The sequence below is a fragment of the Budorcas taxicolor genome, chromosome 25 (genome assembly GCF_023091745.1).
Source record: "Budorcas taxicolor isolate Tak-1 chromosome 25, Takin1.1, whole genome shotgun sequence".
NCBI lineage: Eukaryota > Metazoa > Chordata > Mammalia > Artiodactyla > Bovidae > Budorcas > Budorcas taxicolor.
The window spans coordinates 24,658,587-24,684,984 of NC_068934.1; the positions used below are offsets into that span (position 1 = coordinate 24,658,587).

Here is a 26,398-nt window from a genome sequence, read left to right on the forward strand (position 1 = left end):
AGAGGCAACAGTTAGAACCAGACATGAAACAGCGAACTGGCTCAAAACTGGGAAAGGAGTATGTCAAAGTTGTTTAGTGTCACCCTGTTTATTTAACTCATATGCAGAGGACATCATGCAAAATGCCAGAATGGATGAGTCATAAGCTGAAATCAAGATTGCCAGGAGAAATATCAACAACCTTAGATATGCCACTCTGAGCGCAGGAAGTGTAAAGAAACGAAAGAGTCTCTTGATGAGGGTGAAAGAGGAGAGTACAAAATCAAGCTTAAAACTCAACATTCACAAAACTAAGATCATGGCATCTGATCCCATCAGTTCAGTTCAGTTCAGTCGCTCAGTCGTGTCTGACTCTTTGCGACCCCATGAATCGCAGCACGCCATGCCTCCCTGTCCATCACCAACTACCAGAGTTCACTCAGACTCACATCCATTGAGTCAGTGATGCCATCCAGCCATCTCATCCTTGGTCGTCCCCTTCTCCTCCTGCCCCCAATCCCTCCCAGCATCAGAGTCTTTTCCAATGAGTCAACACTTCACATGAGGTGGCCAAAGTACTGGAGCTTCAGCTTTAGCATCATTCCTTCCAAAGAAATCCCAGGGCTGATCTCCTTCACCATGGACTGGTTGGATCTCCTTGCAGTTCAAGGGACTCTCAAGAGTCTTCTCCAACACCACAGTTCAAAAGCATCAATTCTTCGGTGCTCAGCTTTCTTTACAATCCAACTCTCACATCCATACATGACCACAGGAAAAACCATAGCCTTGACTAGATGGACCTTTGTTGGCAAAGTAATGTCTCTGCTTTTCAATATGCTATCTAGGTTGGTCATAACTTTTCTTCCAAGGAGTAAGCATCTTTTAATTTCACGGCTACGGTCACCATCTACAGTGATTTTGGAGCCCCAAAAAATAAAGTCTGACACTGTTTCCACTGTTTCCCCATCTATTTCCCATGAAGGGATGGGACCAGATGCCATGATCTTCGTTTTCTGAATGTTGAGCTTTAAGCCAACTTTTTCACTTTCCACTTTCACTTTCATCAAGAGGCTTTTCAGTTCCTCTTCACTTTCTGCCACAAGGGTGGTGTCATCTACATATATGAGATTATTGATATTTCTCCCCGCAATCTTGATTCCAGCTTGTGCTTCTTCCAGCCCAGCGTTTCTCATGATGTACTCTGCATAGAAGTTAAATAAGCAGGGTGACAATATACAGCCTTGACATGCTCTTTTTCCTATTTGGAACCAGTCTGTTGTTCCATGTCCAGTTCTAACTGTTGCTCCCTGACCTGCATATAGGTTTCTTAAGAGGCAGGTCAGGTGGTCTGGTATTCCCATCTCTTTCAGAATTTTTCAGTTTATTGTGATCCACACAGTCAAAGGCTTTGGCATAGTCAATAAAGCAGAATAGATGTTTTTCTGGCAAATAGATGGAAAAAAGTAGAAACAGTGACAAAGTTTTCTTGGACTCCAAAATCACTGCAGATGGTGACTGCAGCCACAAAATTAGGACACTTGCTCCTTGGAAGAAAGTCTATGACAAGCAGAGACATCACTTTGTCAACAAATATCCATATGGTCAAAGCTATGGTTTTTCCAATAGTCATGTATGGATGCGAGAGGTGGACCATAAAGATGGCTGAGCACCAAAGAACTGATGCTCTCAAATTGCAGTGCTGGAGAAGACTCTTGAGAGTCCCATAGACAGCAAGATCAAACCACTCAATCCTAAAAGAAATCAACCCTGAATATTAATTGGAAACACTGATGCTGAAGCTGAAGCTTCAATACTTTGGCCACCTGGTGCAAAGAGCAAATTCACTGGGAAAGATTGAGGGCAGGAGGAGAACGAGATGACAGAAGATGAGATGGTTGGATGGCATCACTGACTCAATGGACATGAGTTTGAGCTAACTCCGGGAGATGGTGAAGGACAGGGAAGCCTGGCGTGCTGCAGTCCATGGGGTTGCAAGGTGTCAGACACAACTTAGCAACTGAACCACAAGAACAAAGTCTAATGTAGGCCTCATGTTCAATGAAATAAATCATAATCTCTTAAAGGTAGGTCCTCATCACCTGAATTTTTTAAAGTTCCCCAAGCAATTCTAGTATGAAATCCAGAGCTGGGAACACTGCACCAGATAGGAAGTTCCTTGTCAGCAGGGGTCATAACTACCTTTTTCAAAGCTCTATCTCCAGCATCTAGTACTATGCCTGGCACTTTGCTGATGCTCAGTAAAAAATGAAAGAACTTTATTAAATAAAACAAAAGAACACTGAGTAGATGAACAGGCTCTGTGATTCCATGTTGGTTTCTCCATAAATGTTATACATAGCGTTCCATCTTTTCAAATATTGAAACTTTTTCTCTAGAACTGCTCGGTCCAATACAGTAACCAGTAGCCACACATGGCTACTTAAATTTAAACTTTAAATGCTTAAAATTAAATGAAATTTAAAGCAAAATAAAGTAAAAATAAAAATTAAAAAAAATAAAAATTGCTTCTAAAAGTGGGCTTACATCATGATAAATAAGCATGATATTTTGAAATATCTAAATTAAACAATAATAATAATAATAATAAATAAAATAAAAATAAAATCTCTCAGTTACACTAGCCACAATCCAGTGATATGGGTAGCCCCACATGTGGCTTGTGGCTACCCTATTGGGCAGCATCAATATAGAGCATCTGCCTCACTACAGAAAGTTCCATTGGACAATGATGTCTAGAACAACCAATCCATCTTTAAAAAGTGCAAGTGACCTTGGTGGTTTAATTCAACACTTTCCCTTTATAGATAGTAATGAAATTTAATGGTAATGAACATAAGGACATAAACACAGATCCAAAAAACCAACTACATAAGCTCAACAAGGGAAAAGTCAAAGCTTAGCTGTAGTAAGTGAAACAACAAACAAACCTCTGTGGGGTCTTGGTCCATAATAATTTATGATGAATTAATTCTGTAATGGGGCTGCAGCCATAGAAACTTGATATAAACTTGAATACAAATTTGAACCAGAAGGGGATGCTCTGCTGTGTCCTGGCCAGACCAGATTGAAAGCACCAAGTTTAATTCAAGACATCAAACATCATTAGGAGCACAGACAACTAGACAAGTAGTTGAATGAGAGAAAATGATGGGGAATTCAAAATGATGCCCATCGAGAACTGCTGAAGTAACCAGAAATGTTAACCCTGGAGAAAGGAAGGGAGGGAGACCTTGAAAGCTGTCTGCAAATATCCAGGCAGCTATCTCTTGAGAAAGGGATTCAGACTTTTTCTCTGTGGACATAGTGCCTCATTAAAGCATTTCTTTAAAGTTAACCTTAAAAATGTGTTCCAATATACATTAGTGCAAACAGATACTGTTTGATTCCACTTATACGAAATACCTAGAATAATAGTCAAATTCATAGAGTCACAAAGTACATCAGTAGATGCCAGGGTTGGCAGGGGGTGTGGTAGGGGGAATGGGGAGTTAGTGTTTATTTAATGGGGACAGAGTTTCAGTTTAGGAAGGTGAAAAATTCGGGAGACAGATCATGATGATGAGAGCTGCAAAACAATATGGATGTACTTAGTGGCAGTGAAATGTACAGTTAAGAATGGTTAAAATAGTATGTTTTATATTATGTGACTTTTATCATAATTAGAAACCATTTTTAAAAATCATTTCTTTATTCATCACCTGAACAACTCTTCCTTAAGTACCAACTCTAAGTGTCAAGTATTATGCTAGATAATTGATTTAGGATGGAAAACAAAACAAGAGGAGTCACGGAGTTACCTGTGATCTACTGGCGGACAAAAACATATACAGGAAACTATATGTATATATATATATATATATATATATATATATATATATATACATACTTTCAACTTATGAGAACATGCTGAAGGACTAAACACCAGGAAGTGGTGATTGATAACATGGGGACCCCTCAAAGCTAAGATGGTCAAGGAAGGCCTCCTTGAGGAAGTGGCATTTAACTGCAAGAGCCAGGGGAAAAAAAAAAAAGTGCGGATATAAGGAGGTCTTCTAGGCAAAAGGCAAGTGGGAATGACAGCACCAGTCAGGAAAAATCTTGAGGTAGTCAAGGAACCAAGAGATGGCCAAAGTGACTACCATGATTTAGATAGGATCAATGGAAGGGCATTGTATTAAACTAAACCTGTCTTCCTTTAAATTATTTCTAACAGAGTACTCCAAAAATAATAAAATGCTATTATGTAATGCTATTTCCATCACTAGGCAACCAACCACAGGATTGAACTAATGGATTATTGGATAATAATGGATCCCTTAATGAATCTTCTCTACAGTGAGATATGTGTTTCAAGAATTTAAGAACCATGGGCAAGGAAGCATGCACAAAGATGTACCACGAAGTATTATGTGTCAGAAATCTGAGTCAAGCCAAGTTTCCATCAATAGGCAAGTTAATGAATACACTATGGGGTTACGTACCAGTTCGAACTAATGAACTAGATCTGTATGTCCTCAAGCGAATAATGGTGAGTAAAATAAGTTTCAGAAAGATCCATGCTGTGCGATGCCATTTAGATAATGTCTTAAATCACACAAAGCAAAAACCACTAACATTTACAAATGTTTACTACATGCCCAATAATATTCTAAAACATTACATAAGTCAAGTCAATCCACAGAATAAAGCATCTATAGATGCTTTATTATCCCCATATTCCACATGGGCAAAATGAGGCACAAAGAAGTTAAAGAATTTCCCCCAAGGTGACACAGCTGGTAAGAGTCAGATCTGGGCACTTTCCGGGTGGTCTTGGCTAAAACTCTACACTCCCAATGCAGGGGCACCAGGTTCAATCCCTGGTCAGGGAACTAGATTCCACATGCCCCAACTAAGTGTTTAGATGCTGCAACTAAAGATTCCACATGCCACGATGAAGACTGAAGATCTTATGCATGACTAAGACCCAGCACAGCCAAATAATTTTTTTAAGTCAGATCTGGGATTTGAATCTAGGCCATCTGGCTCCAAAGACTGTACATTTAGCCTCTACACATACGCCCTCTGTGTTACGTAGTTTGTATACTGACACACAGAAAAGCATGAATGTGGTAATATACAAGTGTGCACACACTGATACATATGCAAATGGACACGTTCATCAACCATGTTAGTGATGGCCTTTGGGAAGTTGAGAAGAGGAACGGAACAAGGAGGGGAATGCAGGGACTTCAACTTAGTCTGTAATGCTTTGAAGAGTCTAAGCAATATGACAAAATACTAACATTTGCTGATTCTAGGAAACAGCTATTGCATTCTTGCTTTGTGCTTATCCATAGTTTTCTTTTATAAAATAATTTCTTTTCAAACTAATATTCTACAACTTTAAAGACCTGAGGCCCAGAGGAGTTAAGGGATACACCCAGGAGTCAACAGTGAAAGAGCCAAGTTAGATCCTGGGTCCCCAGGCTCAAGGTCCCATGCGTGCTCTGCGACCCTAGATAGCCAGATGGTGTGTGTGCCTTTATTTTTTCACAGGCTGTAAGCATGAGGGCTGAGCCAGCCTAGCTTATCAGAACATCTTGGCTTCACTTCATACACTGGCTTCATCCATGAAAAATTGTATTTAAATAAAATATTTGCATATTGAATCATATTTTCTCCACTGATTTACATCCTAATTTTGGAGATCTGTTCCCAAAGAAAAGAATTTGGACCCAATACAGTAAAATCAACCCCAAGTAAAAATCACAGCATTCATCAAAGGGCACAGCAATCAGGGCACAGCTAATTCCCCCAAAATGCTTTCCCAAGAAAGCCCTGGCCAAAAGGCCACAGAGTTAAGTGTAGCTTCATGGTTAATTCTGATATTCTTGCATGTTCTCTTCAGGCAGCCAAACAGATTACCAGGTAGTCATCTCCAGATATTCAGTAGAACCTTCCAAGTGAAGGAATTATTAAAAATTCTATTAAATGAAATTCATTAATTTACAAAATAACCATCTGTCCTGGGTGATTTAAAATACCTGCCGAAAGCTATGTTGGCAAATTACTCTTCAGTGTCTCTTCTAAGAAGCGAGATCTCAATCATATTGCATTTATTTTGTCTTTCCCACCCTCATGAGGTAGGGAAAAACAGCCACATGTCTGGGGCTAAGATACAATCTCTGCACATGTAGACTCCTGAATTCGAACCCTATGTCACTACAGCCAATGTCACTTACTGGAACTCTCTATGTCTGTTTCCTCATCTCTATAGTGGGTATGAAAACAGTACATATATAGGAATGGCAGTGGAAGGATTAAAAGGCAAATAAATTTTAGGAACTGAGGTAATCCTTCCTTTGAAAAATTCAGGTCAGACAACACTCATCCATCCTTATTAAGAATTAAGTAAGTAGATAACTGCAAATACATACTCCTTGAGAGAAAATGAAATAGAAATATTTTCCTGACTATAAATACATGAATTGTTTAAAGTTATCTAAACTTAGTTTCTACTTATTTGCTTATTATCTGTTTATCCTCAAGAGTCAGACTTTTTCTGATTTGCTCTCTGCTGCATTCCTCGTGTTTGAAAGAATGCCTACTACACAGCTCCTGCTGTTGCTGCTGCTACTGTTTAGTTGTTAAGTCATGTCTGACTCTTGCAACCCTGTGGACTGTAGCTCACCAGGATCCTCTGTCCATGGGATTTCCCAGGCAAGAATACTGGAGTGGGTTGCCATTACCTTCTCCAGGGAATCTTCCCAACCCAAGGAACTGTTATGCCCAGTGTCCGAGTCCCCAAAACTGAGAGAATAAGACGTCCACAGCAATGCAAAAGCATAAAGCGGTTTATTGCTAGCTTGAGCCAGGGCTCCTGTCACATCCAACACAGTGGAGTAGAACAAGAGCCCGGAGCCCAGATGTACAGCAGTATTTATAAGTTTAGAACAAAGACAGGGAGTTGGCAAGGGTTGATTGGCTGCAGGGGTTTCCTGGTATTTACTGATTGGCCAGTCATCATCCCTCTGATTGGCCAGAGTTATCATCTCTCTGATTGGCCAGAGTTACCATCTCTCTGACTGGCCAGAGTTACCATCCCCGGAAGCCCCTGAAGCATGACTCAGGGATTATTTTTGGCCTAGTGCACCTCTGAGCCTGTCATGGCTCTGGTGAGGTTGTAACAGGAACAAACCTGTGTCTCCTGCTTAGCAGGCAGGTTCTTTACTACTGAGACACCAGGGAAGACCATCTAATACCTAGTAGATACCTGCTAAATATTTAACTAATTTTAAAAAGTATACTTCCTGAATAAATACTCAATAGTAATACTAACATTTCCATTTCTTCTTATGGCTTACAATAAATTTGTATTATCTAAATTAACCTTTTAAAATATCTTGTATCACAGACACTACCATCATTCCTCAAAATGTCCAAAGAAGAAGCAAATTCCAAAAGGTGATTGGCCCAAGATCAATTTGTTATCACAGAATTGGCTTTTATACTTAATAGTTTCTAAAAGATTTCTTATCTTTTTACATTCTCTGCTGTCTCTCTCCATCTCCTTCCTTAAGGTACAATTTGATACGAAAAGGAGTGTGAGTGAGAAAATAGATTTTAGTGCAGACGTCAGAAATATGTAGATTTGGGAAATAAATACAGAATTTATTTGCTCTATGATATCCATTTACTCACAGAGCCATTGAATGATTTTCCAGAATATGCCAGTGCAGGTGTTAATTTGCCCCAGAGAAGAATTTGAAAACCCACCCCACTCCCACAGCTTACTTGAGGGTTTTTTGTTTTTTGGCAAGAGCAAAAATATCTATTTGGGAGATGCTAGTATGTGAATTGAATCACTCCACTAACTGATTAAATGCAAAGTTATACTAAATCATTCCACTCAAAGTGAAGTTCACTTGTAAATGTTCCCAGAGGTAATTAGCAACTAGGCACATCCAATCAACAGAAAAAACAATTTAGACTTGGGCAATAGTGGGTGCAGGAAATTTAGAAGATCAGCATTAAACCGACCCTTTGGGTAACTTCGTCTTACTCAAATTTTCTAAGTATTAAGAGCTATGGCTCAAATTTCAAGCACATCTTATAAAAACAATTACACACAGGTAGTACTTCTATGAAACTGAAAACACATAGCTACGTCCTAACCATCTTTTGAGGTCTGGTTCAGGTACCATGTTCCCCAGGGAGCCTTCCCCAAGTGAGGCAGTAAGAGGAAATTTCTCTCTTCAACACACTTTATCCACACCCCACTGCAAGTTCTCTTGTCCTCTGCATTAGAGTGTCTGATGACATGCTGTGTTTGCCGTCTAGAGAGTACACTCATTGCAGCCAGGATCTATGCTTATTCTTCTGTGTCTTCCTCAACATCTAGTTCAAAGCCTAGACTGCAAATAGGTCCTAAAAGCCTCAGTCTTTTCCTCAAAGTATCTCTTATCAGCCTTTGTTCTTTCTTGTCACATAAAATAAAATACCACTTTTTCTTTAGAAATCCTCCTAAAAGTAGAACTCCTACAAGGTAGCACTTTCCTGACAGGAAAAAAAAAACAAACTAACACATTAAAGAATCTGCACTCATGCATATTCTAATTCACTTATATAAATGAAACACCAATACACAGACACATCCCCCAACTACTCAATACTAAGATGCTGTCAGTCACGGAGAAGTACAGTCTCAAACTCAGAGCTTCTCTCAGTCCTCTCAAAGCAAAGCTAAGGTATTCTAGAATGATTTTTGAAACTTGGATGCTGGTATTCAGGATGTTTTTCAGCCTAGAGAAGATCAATGACAGTCTTACACATAGCCATTCATTCTCCCTGCCCCTAGCCCCAGTCTTTATCTATTAAAATAGGATTTGTTTCTGGTAAAAAGACAATAAAAATCTTACTCACTCAAGTCTTTGCATTCCACAAGGACAGCAGTGACAAAGATAAGCTTAAAAAGCTGAGTAGCCACAAAATAAATCCTATGAGGCTTTGGAACTGGTATGGATAGGAGTGCTTCCAGTTAACTAAGCTTTCTACTTAAATTTATCAATATTAAGAGGCCAGCATTGACATGAAGGTTTTCATTCCCTCATACACATCAATTCAGAGTTGGACTTAGGATAGTGAAATAGGAGAAGAAATAAAAATAAGGGAAGGAAAGAAGAATAAATTTTTTTAACTTTATATATTTCTTTTTTCTTTTTTTTAAATTTTATTGAAGTATGATTGAGTTACAACATTATCTTGGTTTCTGGTATACAGTAGAGTGACCCAGTTATATATATTCTTTTTCATATTCTTTTCCATTATGGTTTATTATTGGATATTGAATATAGTTCCCTATGCTATACAATAGGACCTGATTGTTTATCCATTCTATATATAAGAGCTTTTGTTTTTCATTTCCGCAAGATAACCTGTCTCAGTCGGTGGGGAAACCCACTTCCAGCTCATGGGAAAAGGAGTGGGTGGCAGAGGGGAACAGAACAAACTGCAGCCCCGGGACAACCAGGGTGGTGCCCCCAGCTCCGGCCGCCATATTCCCACGTCTCTGTGGCTCTGGCTTAACTCCCACTTGGGCAGCATCAGCTACACTTTATACTCTTCAAAGCAGTTTCTCATATATTATTATTTAGTTTATATAGTCAATCCCATTTTCCGATGAGGAAACTGAAGCTAGAAGACATTAAAAGACATATCCACTGATCCCCCTAAGTACTGACTCAAGGTACATCCATTTATGAATGATAATACTTCCTTTATGCATTACTGAGGTAAAATAAATTTATACATAGAAAGTGCTGAGACCTAATCTATCCTCTATACAATCCTCTGCTTTTCCCACTATCCCAATTTACCACTGCAGGTTAAAATTTGACGTTCATAACACATACTGCTAAGTCACTTCAGTCGTGTCCGACTCTGTGCGACCCCATAGACAGCAGCCCACCAGGCTCCCCTGTCCCTAGGATTCTCCAAGCAAGAACACTGGAGTCGGTTGCCATTTCCTTCTCCAGTGCATGAAAGCGAAAAGTGAAAGTGAAGTCGCTCAGTCATGTCTGACTCTTCTCGACCCCATAGACTGCAGCCTAGCAGGCTCCTCCACCCATGGGATTTTCCAGGCAAGAGTACTGGAGTGGGGTGCCATTGCCTTCTCCACATAACACATAAGACAGATAATATACATAAGATAAGAAGACCAAAGTTATACCCTATTACTTACAAATGCATTCACTAACGTTTAACAAGAGCTTACCATGTATCAAGTACAGTTCTAATGCTCTATGTGTATTAATATATTTCATCCTCACTATAATCATATATAGTAAGTACTATTGTTACCCCAGTTTATCATTGAGCAAATGGGGATACTTTGAGGTAGAGAGCTTAAGTAGTTTGTTACTTACTATTACATATTAAACTTGAAAGAAGGACTTCTTGATTTGATCAAATTAACTGAACTATGGTGAAATACTAAAATCCCTGAGCCTCTCTAGACCTGCACTGTCCAACATAGCAACCCCAAGCCACATATGGCAATTGAGCACTTGAAATATGACTAGTGTGGTGGAGAAAATGAATTTTTAATTTTATGAAATTTGAATTAGTTTAAATTTACATTTTAAATGAATATTCAATGAAACAGCAGACACTGGACATCAGTCAATGAAGGACAGTGACCCTTGAGAGATGAAAAAGAAAAGAGATGAATCCTACAGTTACACAAGCTTACCGCTCTGAGTTTCCAAGCTGTGTCACAGGGAGAAGAAATGCAGGCAAAGCCCAGGAGTCTCCCTGCATTGAGATGAAGAAGCTGAGAGTGTGGGGAGACCAAGGTACCTAGATTTCATAGGACAGTGTATGTGAGAGACAAACAGCAGACAAAAAAATATAGAACTCTCTCAACAGACTACTGATCAATGCATGCATGTAAGAAAACTACTCAAGGACAGAGAAAAACCACCCAAAGGAAACAGTGCCCAGCATACACATAAGGTGGAGAATAGTACCTATTCTCACTGCTAGAACTGGAAAATCCCATGATTCATGGGGCACCCAGAAGGTCTTAGCTCAGTGATGGAAAATAATTCATTCTAAACTATTCACTAGCACTGCTCTGAGTCATCTAACAAATCTTAAGAGTAGGACCCATAACCTTCAAAATTATTGAAGGACTACACTGTATACCCAAAACTTACATAACATTGTACACCAACGCTCTCTCAGTCAAAAAAAAAAAAAAGGATCCAAAAGAATAAAATCGTTTTGTAATGACTGTGTCCTAGAACAAAACTCCGAAGAACTGATGCTTTTGAACTGTGGTGTTGGAGAAGACTCTTGAGAGACCCTTGGACTGCAAGGAAATCCAACCAGTCCATTCTGAAGGAGATCAGCCCTGGGATTTCTTTGGAAGGAATGATGCTAAAGCTGAAACTCCAGTACTTTAGCCACCTCATGCGAAGAGTTGACTCATTGGAAAAGACTCTGATGCTGGGAGGGATTGGGGGCAGGAGGAGAAGGGGACGACCCAGGATGAGATGGCTGGATGGCATCACGGACTTGATGGACCTGAGTCTGAGTGAACTCCGGGAGTTGGTGATGGACAGGGAGGCCTGGCGTGCTGCGATTCATGGGGTCGCAGTTGGTCACGACTGAGCAACTGAACTGAACCAAGAACAAAACTCAAGACTTCTTATAAAAATGGAAAAAGATTTATCAAGTACTAAACAAGGCAAAATTCACAATGTCTGGCATTAGTCAAAAGTTACCTAGGATACAAGGAAGCAGTAGTGAAGAGAAAAATTAATCAGAATCATCCCAGGGCTGATGAAAACTGCATTCCACCTATTCAAAGAGTTGGTTAAAGAATGGAAAAAAATTTTTAAGAGTCAAACTGAACTTGTGGAAATGAAATTACAACACATGGCATTAAAAAAAAAAAAAAAAAAAACAATGATAGTAAGAGCAGCCGATATAGAAGGACAGTTCTTAAAGGCAGAGTAATAGGAACTACCAAAAGCGATACATAGAGAGAAAAGAGAGGGAGAACTTTTGAAATGAACAGAATATCAGTGAGCTATGGAACAACTTTAAGCAGCTTAACATACACATAACTGGAGTTCCGAAAGTAAAGAGAAAGAAACAGAAAACATATTTGAAGATAGAAAGGTCATTTTTTTCCTAAATGTGATGAATGTCAACAGATCACACACAAAAAAAATATGAAGAAAATCAGACCTATGTACATCATTATCAAAACGCTTAAAGTTAGTGATAAGAGAAAGTCTTAAAAGCAAGGAGCATAGTTACATTACCTACAGAGGAATAAAGATAGGATGATGACAGATTTCTCATTGAAAACAATACGAATGAGATGATGGTGGGGCAACATCTTTAAAGGACTGAAAGAAATAAAACTGCCAACCCAAGATTCTACACCCAGCAAAAAGAGTTTTAAAAAATTAAGACTTCTTCAGACATACAAAACCTGAAAGAATTCATTACCTACACTATAAGAAATGTTGAACAAAGTCCTTTAGGCAGGATAAAAATGAAACCAGACTGAAATAAGAATTCACGCAAGAGAACACAGGAAATAGTAACTAAATATGAGTTAATATGTGATTGATTTTCTTATTATCTAAATATGTTCAAAAGATAATTGACTAACAAAAATAACAACAATGTAGTATGGAGTTTATAACATAAGGTAAAATGTAGAACAACAATTGTACAGTGTCAGGGGAGGGAAGTATACCATCAAAATATTCTTATTATACACATTAAGTTGTATCACCTGAAGGTACACTGTCATCATTTAAAGATGTATACTATAAACCCTGCTGCTGCTAAGTCACTTCAGTCGTGTCTAACTCTGTGTGACCCCATAGACGGCAGCCCACCAGGCTCCGTCGTCCCTGGGATTCTCCAGGCAAGAACACTGGAGTGGGTTGCCATTTCCTTCTCCAATGCGTGAAAGTGAAAAGTGAAGTGAAGTCGCTCAGTTGTGTCCGACCCTCAGCGACCGCATGGACTGCAGCCTTCCAGGCTCCTCCGCCCATGGGATTTTCTAGGCAAGAGTACTGGAGTGGAGTGCAATTGCCTTCTCCTTATAAACCCTAAGACAAATTAAAAAAATAAAAAACTAAATAAAATAAATAAATAAATAAATAAATGCCATACCATTAAAAAAAAATAAAATGGGAAAAATAAAAAATAAAAATAAACCCTAAGACAACACTAAAATAGTGAAACAAAGAGTAAACCAAGAAAAGAGATTAAAACAGAAATCATAAGAAATTTTCAATTAATCTAAAAGAAGCCAGAAGGGGGGAGGGGAGAAATAAAAAATAGACAGGTAGAAAACAAATAACAAAAACATAGATTTAAGTATGACCTTGTCAATAAACAGACTTCACTTGTATCTCAGTTGGTAAAGAATCTGCCTGCAACACAGCAGACCCGGGTTCAATCCCTGGGTCGGGAAGATCCTCTGGAGAAGGAAACGGCAACCCACTCCAGTATTCTTGCCTGGACAATCTCATGGACAGAGGAGCCTGGCAGGCTACAGTCCATTGGATTCCAATAGTCAGACACAACTTAGCAACTAAACCACATATCAATAATCATATTAATATAAATGGTCTAACTAACCTTGATGAACAGAGATTGACATACTGGTTTAAAAAACAGACTCTTCTATATATACTGGCCATAACAAAAGCACTTTACATGTTATTACAAGTCTTGAAATAACTATAATAGATGAAAGAATTTAGATCCTCCCAAAATGAGTAGACACTGTATAATTCTATTCAAATAAAATTTCTAGAAAATGCAAACTACTGTATATTCACAGAAAGCAGATTAGTGGTTACCTGAGGGTAGAGGCTGAAATACAGAAAGGAGGGATTATTTTAAAAAGAGGAAACTTTGGGGGTGATAGCTATGTTCATTATCTTGATTGTGATGATAATTTCACTGGTGTTTTCACATATCAAAATTAACAAACTGTACAGTGTGAATATGTACAGTTTATTATAACCCAATTACATCTTAACAAAGCTGTTAAATTTTTTAATGATACTTAAAATTATATATGGAATAACTTGGCAAATCTACTGTATACTGTAGCTATAAATTATAGATGAGATTTTTTTACTTTGAAAAAATGTAAAATATCTCATTAACAATTTTTTGTATTGACCCTATGTTGAAATGATAATATTTTTCATATGTTGAGTTAAATAAATATATAGCTAAAATCAATTTCACTTAATTTTTACATGTTTCATATGGCTACTACAAAAATTGAAATCAAAGATAGGACTCACTTACTTATATTTCTGTTGGACAATGATGCACTAGAAAGAAGGACTAATCTGGAATATTCTGGAAATATCCTATTGCTCATATTTCTGCCCAACAGTGAGTAGTGATCCTACGGTAGACAAAATTAAATCCCTACCCTCAAAAGATCTCTACATCTTAATCCCCAAAACCTATAAATATATTACTTTACACAGCATAAGCCTTTGCAAATGTGACAGAGTTATGAATCTTAAAATGAAGAAATTATCCTAGATTATCCAGGTGGGCCCAATATAGGGAAAAGGACCCACAAGGGTCCTTGTAAGAGGGGAAAAGAAGGAGCAGAAGAGTCAGTACAAGAGAAGAAAACGTGACAGAAACAGAAAAAAGGAAATGTGAAACAGAAGCAGAGGCTGAAGCGATGTAGCCACAAGTTAAGGGACATAGCAGCTGCTGGAAGCTGGAAAAACAACAAACTGATTAGCCTATAGTGGCTATGCAAGGAACACAGCTCTGCCAACACATTGATTTTAGCTCTTTAAAGTCTATTTTTTACTTCTGATTTCCAGTGTTGAAGGTGCAGCCTGGTTTCTCTGTTGCATACAGAAAAAAAGTGAGAGGAAAAAGATTAAGCGAAGAGCCATTTAGCAAAAAGGAACCAGGACTGATCGTATAGAAAATTCCCAGCCTATCCAGATTGAAAAGACAATAAAATTGAGAAAATCACTGTCAGGAAAGTCTGCTCTGGAAGGAAGCCAAGGATGTGGCTAAACCACTTTTTGCTAGTACTTCTGAAAGATCAAAACAGTCAGAATATTCAATCAACCAGAGGGCGCTTTGAAGAGATTAGAATTGTAATTCAGGGATCCCCTCAGCCATCCCAGTGGAAGTCAGAAATATAACAGAGATGGAATTTCTTGGAAAGGTCTGTAAAGGAGGCTTTTGTCTCATGGACAGGAAACCCTCCAAGTTTTTGAGAATGTTATACCAGAGAAATGCTGCCACCTAGGACTGAAGGGAACAGGAAGAAGATGAAATAGGCTGATGGACGCCCCAGATTCTATAGGCAAGAAATAGGTGGATAAAACTACTCAACTATAGGGACTTCTTTGGTGGTCCAGTGGCTAAGACTCCGTGCTCCCAATGCTGGGGGCCCAGGTTCAAACCCTGGTCAGGGAACCAGATCTTCCATGCCACAAAGACCGGGTACAGCCAAATATTTAAAAGTAATTTTTTTAAAAAAAAACTATCAAACTATAAACATATGCTACTTTTCATGAAAAAGAATGATTCCTAGAAACAAGTCATAAACTTAGAAGGCAGAGCCAAGGAACACAGAGGATGACCCTCAGGCCCTAATCCCCAGTGGGGTTTGTCCTGCTGGATTTCAAATTTTCCTGGGACCGGGGACCCCTTTCTTCTTTCTACTTTTCCCTTTTGGACAGGAACTTCTATAACTGGAATCCTATACCTGTCACACAATTATATTTTGGAAGCAGATTACTTTTTTCTAGTTTCACAGATCCACAGATGAAGAAAAATTTTGCTCCAAAACAGCGAATACTCAGAGTCCCACTCATATCTGATTTAGATTATTTAGACAGTGAGACTAGAAATTTTTCAACTAATGAATGGATGAGATTTTAGACTTTGAGCTGATGGTATAATGGATTAAGACCTTGGGAGACACTGGGATGGGGTTCATTGACTCTTCATGTGGAGTAGACATGAATTTGGAGGGGCCAGTGGGCAGACGTTGTGCTAAGCAAAATAACAGTTCCCTAAAAATGTCAATGTCCTGATTGCCAAAATATATGAAATATGTTACCTTACATGCCAAACGGACTTTACAGATTACAGATCCTGAGATGCAGAGATTACTGTGGATTATCCAAGTAATGCAATCACAAGGGCCCTGATTAGTGAAAGGCCTCCTCAGTCAAACTCCCATGATACAATTATTCTTCCCACCAAAGAAGCTGAAAATCTCTCCCTGTTGCTGGAGCATGGTAGACATCCCAGAAGCAGAGAACACACAAATTAGAGAGCAGAGATCTAGCCTAGGGAATAAATAAATGAGTAAATGACTAGTGTATAAAGCAGGCAGCAAGCCTTTCAAAGAGCACATTGGACAGAGGAAATTTTAATGCAGTTCAAAATGTTTCTTCGTCACCTACTATCTACCATGCACAATACTTGGCCGTAGGGACGTACGGGTATTTAGATAGAAAGACTATTGCTTTCATGAAGTGTAGAGATGAGCCAGGCTTCCATAACAACTCTGTTGACAAAGTGTCAGCATCGCCTCTCAAATCAAGAGTGGGATGGTCTCTCAATAGTAAGTGAACAGATCTTGCACAATGCAAAGAGAAAACTAACCCAGTCTATCTGCTCTTAAGCATGCCCAATCTATTTGCTTCACTGATTCCTAAGAGTGAGTGGAAATTAACATATCTGTAGCCTTGTTATATATTACTATATAGGATCTGTAGATGTGCAGTATATTGTTAACAAGACTGAAGTTCTCTGCACAGGATATATATATCATCCCATAATGTCGGTTCAGTCACTCTAAAATAATCCTTTTGTTATCTTCACAAAAGGCTTGGTTCAAAGAAGCCCGCCAGGCATTTTTGCTTCAACTCATCAAAGGCCCCCACTGATCTGAGAGTAAAGCAGAAAACTAACAAGGACCTGGGTAATATTTGAAATAGTTAACAAGTACATGGCCCCCCACCTATCAGAATGGACACTGGCCATAAGCATCAGCACACCAAGCCCATGGATGGACATCAGCTGAATGCCAGTTCTGCCTACAGGGCCCGTGTGACCTAGGCCCTGCCAACCTCTCCAGCCGCTCACCACCTTAGCCATGCTAAATGTCTTTCTGTTGGTTTCTGCCTTAAGACCTTCATACATACCATTACTGCCCAGAATGTTCTGAGCTCCCACCTCTTCTGCTGACACATCACTTTTTCAGGGTAGCCTTTCCCTGACCACTACCATCTCCCCACACCCATTAAATCAGATCTCCCTGTATACTCTTATTTGGCAACCTATACATCTCCCTCAAGATAAGTATAGCCATTTGGAAGTCAGTAATTACTTGTGTAATGACTGTTTCCCTCACTCTATTTACTTATTCTTTTTTTTTCTTTTTTTATTTTAATATAAATTCATTTATTTTCATTGGAAGTTAATTACTTTACAATATTGTATTGGTTTTGCCATACATCACCATGAATCCGCCACAGATATACACATGTTCCCCATCCTGTTAATAATCCCACTATTAGCATGGTGCCTGGTATACAGTAAGGGTTCCATAAGAACAGCTAGTACTTCCTGGGAATTTACTGTGTTATCAGGCACTGTTTGAACCACTCTAACGGATTCATTCCTCAATCACTGTAATAGTCCCATGATGCAGGTACTATTATTTCAGATGAGGATATAGGCAGAGTCAGGCTAAGGAATTGTCCAACGCCGTAAAGTCAGTAAATGATAGGGTTGGAATCTGATTCTAGGCAGTCAGGCTCCAGGGCTCAGGCTTTTAAGAAGTGCACTACACTGCCCTGATGAATGCTTGTTGAACAATTTAACGAATTGTAGTCAGATTTATAGCAGGCAGAAATAAGTAAGCTGTTCCCCTAGGACACTGCAGCCATAAAATGTCCTCTGTGTGCATGGTCCACTGATTAATGAGAGATGCAGATAGAAGAACAGGAATAGATGCATTAATAGATATAGGTAAGCATATGGATAACAGTAGAAAAAATATCCTGTGGAAAAAATATGACTGGTCAGTGGCTTTCAAGGACTTTACAAATTCATTCCACTTCAGATCCCCCATTAAGATCCCCTGGGATATGTATCACTGCCAAGCCAAATATTCCATCACCATGACCACTACTGCCCCCCTTACACCCTCAGAACACCCCTCAAATGTCTAAGCACCCTGAACATTCCTCATGGCGATCACATAGGAGAAGTCACAGAGATGATCACCCAACAAATACACTCCAGAGGAACACGCCCCAGGCAGACCCCAAATTCCTCCCCAAGTCCTGACCCCATGCAAAGGAGAGAGATGCCTTTACCTTGAAATAAAAATGCTTCGCTGGTGTTGTGCAGTCCGGACACCTGCGTGACCCCAAGGGTGGTGTTCACGAGGTCGAGCTCAGTGATGATATCCAACTGAAGGTCCGGATCCATCCCAAAGCCCACCACTGAAAAGGAACAGAGAGCCATCTTGTCTGAAAATGCAGACTTGCTCGAAACTACATAGAACAGAAGTGGCAGGGACTACCAAGAAGCCAGTGATGAGTGCATGGAGACGCTCTTTTCCTAGATGGAAAAGGAAGGCAACTCTTTGCTCCATCATCCCACTGATACTGTGGTTTCTTCGTCCCTTTCCCATCCCCGCTACAGACTGATAATCCCTTATGCAAAACCCTCAGGGCCAAATATATTTCAGAACTCAGAATGGATCATCTGTTGGAAAGCTAATTTGGCCCATATACTCATTTTATGTAACACCTTCAACAAAGTCTACATCAGCACCCCATTAACCAAACACAGTATTTCTAAAGTAAAAAGTATGGTGTTTCCCTCTTATTGGTACAAGTAAAGACTATACACAGCCTCATATCAGTTTAAGTCAAGTTTTGCCACCAAAGGAGTTCAGCTCAGGGTAGGTTTTGCTGCCAAGCGAGCTATATTTCGGGTTTCTGAGCTTTTCTCAATTTAGGGACGATGGGTACAGGACTGTGGCCCTGATCTTCCTGTTCAGACTGATGCAGTAATGACATCTGACACCATCGTCACCAGGAAACACCTCTGCAGAGCACTGTTAATCAGGCACCCACGTGTGTGATAAAGAGGAAGGAAATGGGAGGGATGCTGTCCCCGCTGGTCAGGAGTGGCAGGGGGCCCGGCCAGGAAAGGGAATCCCCAGAACGACGGGTGTACATTTCAAGGGGTCACTGACAAGTTAGACTCCCTGACAACTCTTGTTGGAGAATTACAGGGCACAGAGAAACAGGGCCCTGAGCCTCCATCATCTGGTCTGATAAAGGCAGATTCCTCAAATCTGTCTCCCATCTACATGGTGCTCTGTAGAATGATTCGCTCACGACTGCGAAGTGGCTTCCACTTATATATATTAATAAGGCTAGCAATCACTCCAAGGGATTCTGTTTAAGCCATTCCTAAAGGCTGTGTCTGTCTACACTTAGCATCTCAATAGTACAATTCTGATTGCACAGTTGGAGACGTTTTAATCAGCAACAGTTGTCAACGATTGTCTGGTGGTAACGTAGTCACTAAAGCAAGATTTGGAGAGCTTGTCCCAGAGAGACCGAGTGCATTTCATTCAGGACATCACGCCCTGTGACAACCTCATCTGTCCTCCCACCCTCACCCCTTTCCCCATAGACCTGCAGAAGGAAATCTACACGCTCCTCACTCTTTTCCCATTTGGAGACAAAGACTGCTGCAGCAATCTAGGCTTCCATCGACAGAAGGTGGCTCAGGGAAGGGTCTTGGGAGCCAAAGCCTGTCATCTCCAATGTGGACAAAGGGTTAAATGAGAAGCACAGTGCATAGAGCCACCTTCTCAGTTTTTGTCAGGCTTCCCCTTGTCCTCTAAACTGAAGGTGTAAGTTTTCCCTCTTCCAAATACAGCCAAATGCGAGACCAGTTTACCCAAAGACAAGTCATTTATTCAGCCGTTCATTCACCCATGTGTTTTTCAACAAATGTGACTGAGTGCTTTCCTTGTAACAAACAAACTGCACTGCAAGGCACTGGAGCTGGCCTCACTGAGCACATTCCTAAGGCACCAGGTGAAGAGAGGGCAAGTAAGCAAATAGATAAATAAGATAATTTGAGATGGCAATGTGCTTGTGTGTGTTTGGTTGTGTCTGACTCTTTGTGACCCCATGGACCGTAGCCCGCCAGGCTCCTCTGTCCAAGGGGATTCTCCAGGCAAGAATACTGAAGTAGGTTGCCATGCCCTCCTCCAAGGGATCTTCCCAACCTAAGAACTGAACCCAGGTCTCCCACATTGCAGTCGGATTTTTAACCGTCTGAGTCACCAGGGAAGCCCGAGATGGCAAGAAATGCCGCAAAGAAACTAAAAGCTATGAGAAAATAAGAGTTATGAAATAAAAAGCAGCTTGCATGGAGGCTTTAAAAAGGATGGTAGAGGAAGGTTCCTCTGAGCAGAAACCTTAATGACTATAGGGGCTGGCGATCATTCCAGGAGGGAAGATCTGGGGTGGGGGGAAGCTTTCTATTTATTGAGAGAACAGCAAATGCAAACCAGAAACAAACTTGGCATGTTCAGGAAATACACAAAAGGCTGCTGTGGTCAAAGCAGAGTGGGCCAGGGGGACAGCGGTAGAAAGAAGGGCCCCTGAGTAGGAACTGCCTTGTGAACTGCAACAAGGAGAGAGAGAGTATTCTAATTGCAACGGGGCATCATTAGAGATGAGGCTTCCCTGGTGGTTCAGTGGTAAAGAATCCAATGCAGGAGGTTCAGGATTGATCCCTGGGTCAGGAAGATCCCCTGGAGATGGAAATAGCAACTCACTCTAGTATTCTTGCCTGGGAAATCCCATGGACAGATGAGCCTGGTGGGCTACAGTCCATGGGATCACAAAGAGTCAGACACGACTTGGCAACTAAACAACAATCATTAGAGGGCTTTCAGGTATGTGTTAAGGGGGGAAGAGTGGGATGTGCTCTGATTTACATCAGTCCATCCTACCTGTCTGACACAGACTCAATTCACAAAGACTGATGACCGGCCAACTACCTACTCTGTGCAAAGAAGCACCAAGCCAATGGGCATCTACCAGCCAATGTCACAGCACTGGATGCCTCTCACTGAGACTGGTGATGCTTTTCTCCAAGCAAACAGATATCAGCAATTCAATGATCATCTTGGAAAGGAAGAAAAGCAATTAATATTTCAGTTTAACCTATAGTGCTCTATACCTATACGGCAGAGATTAAGAGTGATCTCAGAGGACCTCCATGCTGGTCGAGCTCTGGACAGGAAGTTGGAAGGCAGTTTGGGGAATGTGCCCTTACCTGGACCCAAGACAAAGGAAGCACTTCTGTAGTCTCAGTGCCTTGCACAAGGCCTTGTAGATGTCACACCCTGAATTTAGGACCCACAGAATTAACCAAAAAGTGGATGCATGATCACTGCTTTGGGTACAGTGATCTCAGACAATATGCATATCTGGGGAATACCATGAGAGGACTGGATGGAATTCAACCAAAGAAAGTGAAACTTGCTCAGTCGTGTCCAACTCTTTGCAACCCCATGGACTGTACAGTCCAGGGAATTCTCCAAGCCAGAATCCTGGAGTAGGTAGCCTTTCCCTTCTACAGGGGATCTTCCCAACCCAGAGATCAAACCCAGGTCTTCCGCATTGCAGGCGGATTCTCTACCAGCTGAGTTACCAGGGAAGCCCAAGAATGCTGGAGCAGGTAGCCTTTCTCTTCCCTTCTCCAGTGGGATCTTCCTGGTCCAGGAATCAAACCAGGGTCTCCTGCATTGCAGGTGGATTCTTTACCAACTGAGCTATCAGGGAATCCCAAATCAAGCCAAGGAAATGTTTTTAAAGGGATATGGTTGACTGAATTATTGGCTTCAAATCTTTACCCCTCCCATATCCACACTTTTTGCTATATGGCTATGCAGATCCTTCAGAGAAGGCTATGGCACCCCACTTCAGTACTCTTGCCTGGAGAATCCCATGGACGGAGGAGCCTGGTAGGCTGCAGTCCATGGGGTCGCAAAGAGTTGGACATGACTGAGCGACTTCACTTTCACTTTTCACTTTCATGCACTGGAGAAGGAAATGGCAGCCCACTCCAGTGTTCTTGCCTGGAGAATCCCAGGGACGGCAGAGCCTGGTGGGCTGTCATCTACGGGGCCGCACAGAGTTAGACACGACTGAAGCGACTTAGCAGCAGCAGCAGCAGCATGCAGATCCTTAGCATAGAGTGGGAATAAACTTCCCCATCCCTTGACTTTGAGCCTGGTGAAGTAACTTGTTTGATTCATTAGGACATAGTTACAAGAAAGAATAAAATCTGACTATATGTTGGATCTGTTTCTTTTACTTTAACCTTTGCTTCCTGTTGCTTTTTTTCAATAAAAGAATACTGTCTATACATAATGGCTTGCCTCAGGGAACCTGTCCCTCTAACTGAATGCTAAACCAGAGTGCTTTTGTTCAGGGAAACATCATGACCCTGTCTACCCACTGTTTGCAAGTGTGAATGGCTGCAAGAAAAAGGAAATTGACACATCCCCTTCCCAAGGCTGGTCATTCCAGGAGATATTTGCAAGATTAATGACCTTTTTACTTTACTTCCTCACCTCCTCTATTCCATGGAACCCTGTACCAAGGTCACAGGATAAAAATCTCTGGAACTGATCATGCCCCATACCAACTATTGCCATGAGCCTCTGGATCTAAACCAGCCAGTTCCCTGACCCCATATTAGGTAAAGTAACCACCCTATTACCCACCCTATAGCATCCTAACGAATCACCTAATGCCATCATTCCGGTAGGAATTTTCTGTTTTGAGGCTATAAAAATTGGCTACTAGCCCACAAAAGCAGTCGGCTGTCCCTTGAGCTGGCCCTCTATTCTAATGGCATCTCCCACTCTAATAGACTTTATTCTCCTCTCATTCTGTCTCATGTCTGGAAATTCTTTTCCAACCTGCACAACGACTAAGACATGCTCTATAAAAGAAACTGGCATCCACACCCTGATAAGATGGTTATTTTGAGACATTAGTCGGCCATTTCTTTGTCTGCCAGCTTTCCAAGGAAAGTCATTATTGCTTGCCTCAACACCTCATCTCCTGATTTATTGGCCTGTCATGCAGTGAGCAGTGAGCTTGGACTCAGTAACAATATTAGCAACATGATACAAGCAAAGACTTGAATAAGCCTATGTGGTGGAGCCTGTTCCCTTGTACCTCTGCATCGCGATGAGAAGAACATGGTCCAATGGGGCCACTAGTCCAGCGAGATTCAGACACATGGGACAGACACCTTACTTGGGTTTGGGATGATGCCCAGCCAAACCTGGAGGTGAGCCAATCATCAAACCAAGCAACAGATGCATGAACCCAAATAAATGCTATTTTGAGTTTCTGGTGGCTTATTAGGCAATATTATTGTGAAAATAAATGACCAGTGCAGGCCAGACTTGGAGCCCTGCAACTGGACGAGCCTAAAAGGCACCTGGGTTCTGTAGAACTGGCAGAACACCCCAATGATGCCCTTGGATCCCCATCTCCATGTGAGAACACAGCACCCTCAATCTGGAACACTCAACTAAGGACCACTTTCAGTCCTGGTCTCCTCCCCCTAATAACTCTGTGGCCTTGAGGGGAAAAAAATTGCTTCAATTCTCAGAGCTTCATTAGTCTCAGCCAAAAAATGGGGATGATTATACCAGCCTCCCGGGCTTTCCTGGTGGCTCAGCTGGTAAAGAATCTGCCTGCAACGTAGGAGACCTGGGTTTGATCCCTGGGTTGGGAAGATCTCCTGGAGAAGGGAACAGCTAGTCACTCCAGTATTCTGGCCTGGAGAATTCCATGGACTGTATGGGTCATGGGTCACAAAGACTCAAACACGACTGAGTGACTTTCACTTCACTTTCAATACCAGCCTTCCAGCCTCATGAGGTTTCAGTGATAACTGTATGAACACTCCTACCACATATTTGGTGCCCAGCTGGGGCCTGCTGTGTCTGTCTTTCATAGGACCAGCCCTCCACACCATTCCATTTCCCTGGTCCACAACTTCGCTGGACTTATACAAAAAGTACAGATGGCTCCCATTTTCCCAATCCTTCCACATGCTCAGAGGAATACTGAATCTATCAGTTCAGTTCAGTTCAGTCGCTCAGTCGTGTCCGACTCTTTGCGACCCCGTGAATCGCAGCACACCAGGCCTCCCTGTCCATCACCAACTCCCGGAGTTCACTCAGACTCATGTCCATCAAGCCAGTGATGCCATCCAGCCATCTCATCCTCTGTCGTCCCCTTCTCCTCCTTCCCCCAATCCCTCCCAGCATCAGAGTCTTTTCCAATGAGTCAACTCTTCACATGAGGTGGCCAAAGTACTGGAGCTTCAGCATTCCTTCCAAAGAAATCCCAGGGCTGATCTCCTTCACAATGGACTGGTTGGATCTCCTTGCAATTCAAGGGACTCTCAAGAGTCTTCTCCAACACCACAGTTCAAAAGCATCAATTCTCTGGCACTCAGCCTTCTTCACAGTCCAACTCTCACATTCATACATGACCACAGGAAAAACCATAGCCTTGACTAGATGGACCTTAGTTAGCAAAGTCATGTCTCTGCTTTTGAATATGCTATCTAGGTTGGTCATAACTTTTCTTCCATGGAGTAAGTGTCTTTTAATTTCATGGCTGCAGTCACCATCTGCAGTGATTTTGGAGCCCAAAAAAATAAAGTCTGACACTGTTTCCACTGTTTCTCCATCTATTTCCCATGAAGTGATGGGACCAGATGCCATGATCTTCGTTTTCTGAATGTTGAGCTTTAAGCCAACTTTTTCACTCTCCTCTTTCACTTTCATCAAGAGGCTTTTCAGTTCCTCTTCACTTTCTGCCATAAGGGTGGTGTCATCTGCATATCTGAGGTTATTGATATTTCTCCTGGCAATCTTGATTCCAGCTTGTGTTTCTTCCAGTCCAGCACTTCTCATGATGTACTCTGCATAGAAGTTAAAGAAGCAGGGTGACAATATACAGCCTTGACATACTCCCTTTCCTATTTGGAACCAGTCTGTTGTTCCATGTCCAGTTCTAACTGTTGTTTCCTGACCTGCATACAGGTTTCTGAAGAGGCAGGTCAGGTGGTCTGGTATTCCCATCTCTTTAAGAATTTTCCATAGTTTATTGTGATCCACACAGTCAAAGGCTTTGGCATAGTCAATAAAGCAGAAATAGATTTTTTCTGGAACTCTCTTGCTTTTCCCATGATCCAGCAGATGTTGGCAATTTGATCTCTGGTTCCTCCGCCTTTTCTAAAACCAGCTTGAACATCAGGAAGTTCCCGGTTCATGTATTGCTGAAGCCTGGCTTGGAGAATTTTGAGCATTACTTTACGAGCATGTGAGATGAGTACAATTGTGCGGTAGTTTGAGCATTCTTTGGCATAGCCTTTCTTTGGGATTGGAACGAAAACTGACCTTTTCCAGTCCTGTGGTCACTGCTGAGTTTTCCAAATTTGCTGGCATATTGAGTGCAGCACTTTCATAGCATCATCTTTCAGGATTTGAAATAGCTCAACTGGAATTCTATCACCTCCACTAGCTTTGTTCATAGTGATGCTTTCTAAGGCCTACTTGACTTCACATTCTAGGATGTCTGGCTCTAGATGAGTGATCACACCATCGTGATTATCTGGGTCGTGAAGATCTTTTTTGTACAGTTGTTCTGTGTATTCTTGCCACCTCTTAATATCTTCTGCTTCTGTTAGGTCCATGCCATTTCTGTCCTTTATCAAGCCCATCTTTGCATGAAATGTTCCCTTGGTATCTCTAATTTTCTTGAAGAGATCTCTAGTCTTTCCCATTCTGTTGTTTTCCTCCATTTCTTTGCATTGATCGCTGAAGAGGCTTTCTTATCTCTTCTTGCTATTCTCTGGAACTCTGCATTCAGATGCTTATATCTTTCCTTTTCTCCGTAGGGTTGGTCAAAAAGTATGTTCAGGTTTTTCTGCGTCATCTTTTGGAAAAACCAGAACAAACTTTTTGGCCAACCCAACATACTGCCCTCTTCCCCTAGAGCCCACAAATGAAGGGGCTTCCCTGGTTTCAAGATGACTATATTGCTCTTATTATAAAAACATCCCACAAAACAGAACAAGAAAAATCAATTAGCCTTCCAGATACAATATTCTTTTCTCTAAGTGGTTCCCTTCGAGATGAAAAAACCTCATGCCAATAGCAGAAGGAGTGAAGCTGCTTTGCCCATTGCCTAAGGAATCAGAAAATCTATTAATAAGGCAGCATTTG

General features: G+C 41.1%; 1 protein-coding gene across 1 annotated transcript in view; it reads right to left on the minus strand.

Moving 5' to 3' along the window:
- NELL1 (neural EGFL like 1) overlaps positions 1 to 18,561 on the minus strand; it is a 997,636-nt gene extending 979,075 nt beyond the window's left edge. The window contains exon 1 of the mRNA XM_052662389.1: positions 18,411 to 18,561. Within this exon, the coding sequence (XP_052518349.1) occupies positions 18,411 to 18,561 (151 nt within the window). The remainder of the gene's footprint in view (positions 1 to 18,410) is intronic.
- Between the last annotated feature and the right edge of the window lie 7,837 nt (positions 18,562 to 26,398).